The sequence below is a fragment of the Meleagris gallopavo genome, chromosome 5, assembly GCF_000146605.3.
Source record: "Meleagris gallopavo isolate NT-WF06-2002-E0010 breed Aviagen turkey brand Nicholas breeding stock chromosome 5, Turkey_5.1, whole genome shotgun sequence".
NCBI lineage: Eukaryota > Metazoa > Chordata > Aves > Galliformes > Phasianidae > Meleagris > Meleagris gallopavo.
Window position 1 is genome coordinate 58,102,708 of NC_015015.2, and position 10,287 is coordinate 58,112,994.

Sequence of the window (10,287 nt, forward strand, 5' to 3'; positions counted from 1 at the left end):
AACTTCCTCCTCATATCCAACCTAAACCTCCCCTGTCTCACTTTAAAACCATTCTCCTTGTCCTATCACCACCCACCCTCACAAACAGCCGTTCCCCCTCTTGTGAACAAGTGAACAAGTATTTTAAAACTGCAATTGTTGATTGTCTCTCTCTTCTGCTGGAAATAGAGATATTCCCTCACAGTTGTGAGACACAAGAGCAACTGATCCCAAACTTTCTTAGTACTCTATTGGGTGCTCAGACATCCTGCAAGCAGAAAAGCTTCCTGTGGCAACAGCAGGGCTGGTATCACAGAGCAGTGCATGCAGAACACCTCTTCTCCTCCCTCTCCAGAAGCACTCAGCCCATGCTGTGCTGCCAGCCCTCTCAGAACAGCCTCCAGGACAAGCTGCTCCTGCAGCACACTGCAAGGCAGGGAGAGGTCATTGCCAGCACCCACACCCACCTCAGCAGGAGCCAGGAGAGCCTCCTTTCCTGAGCTGGAGCGAGGCCCTGGGTGGAAGTCCAGCATTTCAGATACAGACGCCTTCAAGCCCAGCAGCATCCCACTCTTACTGTCTGCAGACTGACGAGTGCTGATGTCTCCAGCTGTTTTTTTATGTGGTACAGAAGAGACCGAAGGCAACGTTGTGAGTAACTCAGCGTTCCCCTGTTCTGCCCTGGAGCAGTGTGATGCCATGCCCTTCTCATTGCTGACACTTGTTTCCTCCCCGCTGGAATCACTCAGGACAATAATTCGGGATGGCTTCTTCTGCCCTGGCACTGAGCAGTTCTGTTCCATCTTGGCCCTGTGGAGTTTTTTTCTTCGCCGAGTGAGGTATCGCTGTCTTCCACCACCAAAGCTCTCATTATTTAAGAGATCAAAGTTAACGCACACCTCCTCCTCCTCACTCGATCCATTTTTTTTGCACGTCTCCTCATCCCCCTCTGCAACACAGAAGCTGTCTTCTGCGTAGGTCTCGTCTTGCTCAGGGATCTGTGGGGGGAGGAAAACAAACCTGGAGTGAAGGAATGCAATGACTTTGCTCTTCCTCACAGAGCCCCTGAGCTTCTCACACATCCACATAAGATTTCATTGGCTCAGGTTGGATATTAGGAACTATTTATTCTCTGGAAGAGCAGAGCTGCATTGGCACAGCTGCCCTGGTTGTGGTGGGTCACCATCCCGCGGGTGCTCCAGAAGGTGGAGATGTGGGAAGTGGGTATGGGGGGGTGGGGTTCAACCCACCTGGTGATCTGGAGGCCTTTCCAGCCTTAATGATCCTATGATTTGTCAGCAGAAAGCTTTCAGGGAGTATCAACTGTACTGGCTAATAATACCACTGAAGAGGTTTGTGCTTCAGGTAGGAATATTGTACTGCATGGGGCTACAGGTGAAAGCCACAGAAGCACACTCAGGACATACTGGTTTGCAGGAAAACCAGGCAGACTCTAAACACAGCACTACCATACAATATCAGCGCTGCACAAACACACACAACTTGCTGACAGAAACACTTCATGGTGCCTTTATGATTTTCAAAAGGAAATGAAAGTTCGGGCTTTGCACCTTCAGTAGCACCCTGCCTCTGTGTGAACAACAAAGCCGACACTGTAAGCCCATGCTGGTTGGAAATTGAACTGCATGAGTTCTTCTCATCTGCTTGCAAATCATCAGCCAGCACAAGCTGAGTTTTTGTTCATCACCACCACCACCACCAAAGTAGTTTGTTCTCTTCATCGATACAGACCTCAATTTTGTTTTGCCAGACAGGAGTATGGGAAAAAGAAATAAACCTCGGGGTGGGAGGTGGTAAGAAACCATCCCAAACAGCCATTTTTCCAGTTCTGTGATAGATTTGGTCTCTACGAAATAGAGGGAAAATAAAAGACCAAATAACTAAAAAGTGATTTGCCGTGTGATGTACGAAGAGTATAGAACAGAACTGAACAGACAGTGCACATAGGACACATCTCCAAATCAGTGCATAAATGTGACTGTGTGCAGCAGGGCAGGAGCCCACCTGGGGATCAGCTCCAGGGCTGCTCGTGCTCAGGACACAACATGACCTCCCAGGGCCACACGAGGGCTCAGGCTGCTGGAGGGCTGAGAAGCAGCAATGAGATGGCAGTGAGAGAGAAAGCATGCTGCTTCATTTCCTCATTCTTTATCATCTGTATCTGGGGAACTAACCTTGTCTTTTGCTAGATACACTGGCACCTCTTGGCATTGCTGGCTTGCCTGGATTAGTGCAGGGCATACAGCTGGGTAACAGCAGCAGCCCAAAGTGCCACGCTTCTGTTTTGAGGTCCTTTTTCCTGGGAATTCAGTACAGGACAGGAAACATCATGTGCTGAGTGAGAGTGGGCTTCCTGGGAGGTGCCAGAGGAGACAGAGGGAGCAGAGAGGGAAGGTAAGCTGGGCCTGGAGGAATCTCACGAGCCCTGCGTGGCTCAGCAGTGATGACCACAACTCCTGTGCTGGGATGGACGCAGAGCACCGGGCTGCTTTTGCTCCACACTGCTGACAGCCTCACTGCAACCAATGGAACGTGTGCGCTTCTATCACAGAGCTTCTGCATGCTTTCAACTTGAAAATCAAAATGATGTCAAAAATCTTTTGTTAGAGCTTATTATTTAGCAACAGTAGGCTGCAAACAACTCCTCAAGGTAGGACTGGGACTGAAATGCTGTCACATGTAACCAAGCCTCACACAGACTGCAACTGTTTGGTTCCATACCTGTGAGAAAATCTCAGTGCTGTTGAATTCCCGATGCACCATTTTGTATCTGTTCCCCAGAGCTGGGCTGCGCACCGACTTCAGGTAAACACCTCTCATCTCAGAGTCTGAATTAAACAAAGACATTACAGTACTATTAAGGATACATTTATTCTTTCATTCTTATGATATCTTCTTTTCCACGAGCCATTCCTTACAGCCTCCTACATCTGAAGCTCTCCACACCCCTCCGAAGATCCCCCAGAGCTCAGCAGCACTGTGCCCAGCCCCAGCCTGCACTTCAGGAGAGCTGCCCCTGAGTTAGAGAGATGTGTCCCTGCCTACAGCAGGGGGTTGGAACTACATGGTCTTAAAGGTCCCTTCCAACTCAAACCATTCTTTGATCCTAGGATTTCAGAGATTTCAGTGGAGGAGGAAAATCCTCAACAACATCTGGGAATCTCTTAAACAATTCCAGCATGCAAATATCCTAGGGAGAGATGAGGTTTAGAACCACAGGGAGAAGTGAATTTTGGCCAAAAACCAGCATCATCTCAGCTGTCACTGCCAACATCACTGTTCATGTTTAACACTGGTACTGCTATTTCACATCACATTATACACCTCTCTGTATGAGAAGACCTGCAACTTCAGAACTTTCTAAGTGAAATGGGAAATTCTGCTTCCATTTGTTCATAATGTTGTATGAGGGGTTGGCTCTGACTCGCAGTCAGAGAACTCCAGCCTCAAAATACCCATTTTCCACTTTGCACAAAGCAATTGCACAGCAGAGATTCCTGTGAAGACTTACTCCACAAGAAACCCATGAGAACACAAACAATAAAGGTACAGAGATGGAGAGCACCTCATCTACCACAGCTGAGGAAGTCAGTGCTTACAGCTGAGGCTTACACTGCTTACACAGCAAGTAGCTGAGGGCTGCACCTCTCACACAGCCCCATAACACCTCCCTTCATGAACCACACACCACTTCACCACTCACCATTTAACACCTGTGTGACCTCTGCATCATCATTCAGGAACTGAGCAAGTGAGGAGCTCAGCTCCTTGTCTGTGTCCTCAGTCTCATCAGAAGAAACACAGCTCTCATCCTGCTGGGACAACTCAGCTTCTTCATCTAAAAACTGTCTTGCTGCATCCTGAAAAAGAAAAGAAGCCCCAAACAAATTTTCAGCGAGACTGATTCATTACTGCTACAATTAACTGATGTTAAGGAGGCCTCCCATTAAATGCTTCCATGGACTCAGAACATCAGGCAAAAGGAGAATCCGTCCCAAGGGAAGGTGATGGGAAGAACACAGCGCTCAGGGAAATAAACAACAGTGCACAGAGAGTGCTGCAAAGTGCTGGCCAACCACATGCACTGCGCCCTGCTGCTTGCATCAGGTTAATGCTGCAAGGAGGGGGAACAGCTGTTTAAGAGGGTGGAAAGTGATAGGACAGGGGGAATGGTTTTAAAGTGAGACAGGGGAGGTTTAGGTTGGATATGAGGAGGAAGTTTTTCAGCCAGAGGGTGGTGAGGCACTGGAACAGGTTGCCCAAGGAGGCTGTGGATGCCCCATCCCTGCAGGCATTCAAGGCCAGGCTGGATGTGGCTCTGGGCAGCCTGGGCTGCTGGTTGGCGACCTGCACACAGCAGGGGGTTGGGACTGGGTGAGCACTGTGCTCCTTTGCAACCCAGGCCATTGTATTACTCTATGATCTCTGACTTTCAGCATTTCCTGAGCCTTTTAACGGACCTGCTTACACCAACTGGTAAGCCTGAATGACAGGCATTGTTAGCAGCCCCTTTCCTAGCAGTATCTTGATTATTACGAACTGCACTGGAGGTCAGCACTTAAGAGAACTCCCAGTGCTACTGCTGATCAGTCTCCATCAGTCTTACTTTTGAAAGACCACGAGAGGATGAACTGCAGCATGAAAAGCACTGTGCCACCAGAAACTAACAGCGTGGCCTCACTCAGGAAACAAGAAGTTAGCAAGTTTTCAGAGGATCTGGAATTGCCATGTCCATCATTAGAAATGGTTAGATAACTTGGTAGGTGAAAGAAGAGTGGAATTTCATGAGTACATAAGTAACACACACTCTTCCTATGAGGCTGCCGATCTCACCAAAACAGAATCACAGAATCACAGAATGGCCCAGGTTGGAAGGGATCTCAAGGATCATGAAGCTCCAACCCCCCCCCCCACAGGCAGGGCCACCAACCTCCTCATTTTATACCAGATCAGGCTGCCTGGGGCCCCATCCAACCTGAAAAATGGATTTCTGGTCTCCATATTTATTTTCATTCCAAAATATAAAGAACTGATACTATTGGAAAGTCTCCATAGAGAGGACTATCTTTAAAACAAAGTGGCACCAGGGGAGGTTCAGACAAGGTATTACAAAGCATTGCTTTATGGTGAGGTGTGCAGATACTGGGACAGCTTGCTGGGCAGGCAGTGTTGGAGGGGCATCAGGACAGTGCCCTCAGTGATGTACTGTCACTTGAGGTCAGCCCTGCAGTGTAGCACTGGATGTGGTAAGAGCCTTCCAGGCCAACTGCTCTCATTCTCAGGCCATGACATATGTAGATACACAAGCTCTAGAATGAATGACTCTCAAACCAGTGCTTGAGCTTTCTGCTATTTTCATGGTTTTTTTTAAATCTGAATGCACACAAGTTAGATTTTTTTTTTCTTATTCTCACAATTTGGACACAAAGTTAAACCTCACAAATTCTCTTTTAGTTTGTTTGGCAACATGTGCTGCTCAGGTTCAAAGAGGCATTTCTCTGAACTAGATCTTGTGTTGCAAACACGTACACTTACAGATGTACATACATGCAGGACAAAGCAAAGCAGCTAAATGCATTGCAACCTGAATGCCAGCTGCTCCAGATGTGTGCTTCAGCTCACTCAGAGGGACAAGGAATGCCTTACCTTACGTGTAACATTGCTCCTGACCTTCTGACGTTTCACACCTTTCAGCTGTGCCTTGGTGCCCACTGCTGAGCAGCCCTCGCTGCTCCTGTTTGGGTTCTTGTGAAAATCCACGCTGTCATCACTGGACAAGTCGGACTGGAGGACAGTTTCACAAACACTTCAGTAAATAAGACTAAAGCAAGCCACCTTCAGTCACAGTCATTCTTCAACATCTGGCATTTCCTAACAATATCAGACTACTGTAATTGATTACACATGTCAAAGTGATGCTACTTGTTCTATGAAATGCAAAAACTGGGCCTTTCAGAATAGAACAGAAAAACACATCATTTGGGGTGAAAAATCAGATTAAATGTGGTGTGAACATTGTTTTGATTCCAAGTTTCGCAGAAGGGTTATTTTCTGCCTTTCACAAAGCTCAGCTCTCACACCTGCACCAATAACTCTCCCTAACAGCTATAAAGTCATCATAGGAGACCCTGGGGGAGAGGCTGAGGGAACTGGACTTGTTCAGCCTGGAGAAGAGAAGCTGCAGGGTGACCTCATTGCAGCCTTCAGTACCTAAAGGGAGCCTACAGACAGGAGGGGAATCAACTCTTGGAAAGGGGAGATAACAGCAGGACAAGGGGAAATGGTTTGAAGCTGAGGGAGGGCAGATTTGAGTTGGATGTGAGGGGAAGTTGTTGCTGTGAGAGTGGTGAGGTGCTGGAACAGCTGCCCAGAGAGGCTGTGGATGCCCCGTCCATCCCTGGAGGTGTTCAAGGCCAGGTTGGATGGGGCCCTGGGCAGCCTGGGCTGCTGTGAGATGTGGAGGTTGGTGGCCTGCCTGTGGTTTGGGGGGGGTTGGAGCTTCGTGATCCTTGAGGTCCCTTCTAACCCGGGCCGTTCTGTGATTCTGTGAAGGAACAAATGGCATTCTAGTGTGCCTTTGGGCAGAGGGCAGAACGTCTGTTCAATACCACCTTCCTACTGAGTGCAAATGGAGTGAAGCTTACAAGTACACTCCATAAATGAGTTTACATTGTTTCCCTTCTGTAGCACACAGCACCACTCACCACGCTCAGCGGATGTCGGCGCTTCCTGACAGCACGAACTGGAGATTCAAAATCACTGTCATTCACAACCTATGCAGACAGAAAGAAGAATAATTGCAGAGAGACGTTTGTTCTGACGTTTGACGCGCTCGTCATTTTGCTCCTCTTGTCTTTTCCCTTTTAAGACTCACATCAGGAGACTTCAAAACATTCTTTCTCCTATTTTTCCTCTGGAAAACAATCTCTTCTTCACTTTCACTGCTGGTTCCTACAGAAAAAAAACAGTAAGCAACAGTCATAAGGAAATGTATTGTCCAGAGTGCAATATTGCTACAACTGAACAGCCAAACTCCATCTCTCTTATAAAGTACCTCCAAAGGAGATTGCTTATTGATCTGTGCAGCAGACACTGTTCTCGTTAGCCCTTTTAATCAAAATAAATACTCTCCAGTTGAGATGTACAATAAACCCCACTTTCCTGGAGATTCTCCGAGAGGAAATGATTTCCCCAGGCAGTACAGATACAGAGAAAGGGAGGAGAAAAATGGAACAGGAGCTGGGACATATAGAGAAGCCCTTAGAAGGTAAGTTCAAGCGTTACACTTCTGGAGACATTCTGTCATATGTACAACTTTGGATGCATTGAAACAAAACCAGAACTCACCAAACAGTCCCCTCTCTAATCATATTTCACAGAACTGCAGCCTTTCTGCTTTTCCCCAAAGGATTGCTTTTGCTGAAATAGATGAATATGATGAAGGGAGAGAACAGGATCTCCAAGCAGCGTATAAGTGGAGAAGAATGATGGCCACTTATGAGGTGCATTTAGTGGATGGAAATTATCAAAAGCACTTCAAAAATAAATATGTTGTTCCCAAAACAGAGAAGTACAGAAAAGCAGACAGATGTGAGGAAATAAAGTCAGAATAGATCCTACAAAGAGCTGCTGTTTCAAACACAAGCCAGGCTAGTGCAGAGGGTATCAGCAGAAAATTTTGGACAAGTCAGTTGTCATGTAACTACAAGAAAGAAACTCATCAGTAGAGCTTCTGTTCCTCAGGAACAGTGATAGAAAAATGTGCAAACATGCACACAGGGAGTGAAGCACAGCGGATCTGGTGCTTATGAATAAGCTACTGAGAGGACTAAGAAATGGCTTTAAAGGCAGGTGTAGCTCACATGGCTGCACTGTTAGCATTTGTGGAGAGTTACCAGCAGTTTAATTCTGACTGCTTTCTCCGGTATGTATGCATGCACTTCAGCCTCAGATGGGTAAGCTAGAATGCAGGACATGTTACAGGAGGCTCAAGTTCTGGAAAGCCTCCTGATGGAGCCAGATTCGAGTAACACAACATTATTCCCTTCTTCTTCCATCTTAACCACCTAAGTCACAACAGCCAGCTGAAGATCATAGATCTTCATAGAAAGAGCTCCAAGATCCCAAAGGCCAACCCCACCTCCACCACAACGAATGACCACATCCCTCTGTGCCACATCTCAAGGCTTTTGGAGTCTGAAAGATATTGGATTCAGCAGTATTTGCTGAAACAAGAAGCTAACAGTACTCTGAATTCCCTACCTTCAGCAGGAAACACACGTGAAGTATGAAGGTTGGTGCCTTCCAGGTTTTCAGTTCTTCCTCCAGTGGAATCAAGCACATCCAAGGCTGAGCTCCTAATGCTCCTTCTCTGTGAGTTTGCATTGACTTTATCCGTAGGATGAACCTCTGGACTTTCCTCCCTGACAGTAGAGAACATGTTCTTACGAATCCTTTTGGTAGCTTCAGCACTGCGAACCTTCCGGCCCGTTGGGGTAGAAGGTGAAGGAGGTGAGGCTCCACGTCTCGTCCTGCCCCCTGGCATCCCCCCAGGCACTGCTGTGTCCCTCACGTTTCTGCTCTGCAAGGGCAATGGTGTGGAAATGTTTCTTCCCTCTAGATCTTTACAATCCCATTTTGGTGATGTTTGAATCCTGCAGCCATTGTTCAGAGATTTTTTACAGGCGGTGAGTTGCACGTCCGCACCACTCCCCGAGGCACTGTTTAATTTGGAGGTATTAATGGCATCCACGTCTTCTTCAAACATTTCCTTCTCACACTCTTCAATGGAAAACCCCAGATCGAAGTTGACAGAAAACAGTTCCTGGGAATAGTCACAGAGGTCACTGGTGTGCAGGGCCTGCTCAGTCGCACTGCCGTGGCCCCCCGCTCCCCTGGGTGCCATTTCCCCCCGCGCTGCCCCTTCACTGCAGGCCGTGTCCCCATGTGGGCAGCCCGGCCCTGAGGGCAGCAGCCGGGAGCCTGGCCCTGCAGTTGGCCAAGCAGTCTGCCTGCCTGAACCCGACCTGAGCAAAGGTTCCGCGTTCACAGGCGTCGTTTCATCATTTGTTTCGTAGATGTGTTCATCTTCAAACAAATGTATACTCTTCTCTTTATCAGTAGTCACATTTTTCTTGTTTGTTTCTAAATCTCCATCTCCTTGAACAAAGTGTTTATTTGAAGGGTTATTTGTGTGATTTGCTGTGAACCCCTCCTTGCCCAACAGACTGTGGAAGCTGCCACCCCACGGAGGCCTCTCCTGGGCTCCACCAGCAGCTGGGGGTGGAGATGAGGCAGGTTTTGAAATGCAGGTATTTACAGAAGCACTCAGGTCAACAGTGACCTCCAGCTCCGGACTTTCAGCAGGCAGCAGCGAGTGACTGACTTCTAAGGAAAAGTCTTTGTCCAGCAGTTGCCCTGAGTAACTCCTGCAAGACACCTTTGGAAGAGGGCACAGTGCTTCCTCCTGTCTCAGCAGTTTTTCAAAATCTTCAAGTTTACTGACAGGAGGAGGAGAATGTGCTAACAGCCTCTTCACACAGGAAAATGCTTCTTCTGGCCTAGAAAGCTCTACAGAGGAGCTCACAAGCACAAGTGAATCCACGTGTGATTCTGGGAGGTAAAATAAGTCAGAGGAAACAGATTTCTCAGCTGTGAAGCTGCTGTAACTCAAATCTGTGTGGTTCAGCCCCACTGAACTGCAGTGCTTAGCTAACGACCTGAGATCCTTCACTGCTGCACTTTCATGAGTTACAGTACTTTCACTGTCATCACATAAGTCATTAAATTCATTTAAGTCAAATGTCACCTTCTCTACTTCCTCCTCCTTTTGACTGCCCTGCTCAGCACTCTCAACCAGAGTGAGCCTTTTTGCTGAGCAAGGCTCTGAAGCATCGGTATCTGTAGGCAACTCAGGCTCTTCCAAATCCAGTCCAGGAGTTCTTCTCGAAGTCTTAGTGTTTGTTGTTTTAAATATCGAAAAGAATTCTCTCTCATTATCACTTATATCAGGTACAAACATTTTTTTTGCGTGTGCCATGTCTCTTTTAGATGAGCGAGTCTTCTGAGCAAACGTGGAACTGGTTGAGGAAAGGCGACTTTTATTCCTTTGAACACGAACGTCTTCAATACGTAGGTGAGGCTGAAGCTCCAGGTCATAGCTGCAATCTCCCTGGTGGAAAACACGGTGTAATATTTACTATAAATGCAGAAAGGCCTGCAAGGATTTGTCACGAGAATATTTAAAACAAGTGACAAAAATAACCCAAGGGTTATCAGAAAAGTAAA

The 10,287-nt window shown here is 47.3% G+C and overlaps 1 protein-coding gene across 3 annotated transcripts in view; it reads right to left on the minus strand.

The window, feature by feature from the left end:
* FANCM (FA complementation group M) overlaps positions 1-10,287 on the minus strand; it is a 61,860-nt gene that overhangs the window by 5,970 nt on the left and 45,603 nt on the right. For all 3 annotated transcript variants that reach the window (XM_010712171.3, XM_010712173.3, XM_019616039.2), the window contains 7 exons: positions 8,263-10,171; positions 6,875-6,951; positions 6,705-6,773; positions 5,647-5,784; positions 3,704-3,860; positions 2,722-2,828; positions 447-977 (listed from right to left, as the gene is read on the minus strand). In XM_010712171.3, the coding sequence (XP_010710473.1) occupies positions 447-977; positions 2,722-2,828; positions 3,704-3,860; positions 5,647-5,784; positions 6,705-6,773; positions 6,875-6,951; positions 8,263-10,171 (2,988 nt within the window). The remainder of the gene's footprint in view (positions 1-446; positions 978-2,721; positions 2,829-3,703; positions 3,861-5,646; positions 5,785-6,704; positions 6,774-6,874; positions 6,952-8,262; positions 10,172-10,287) is intronic.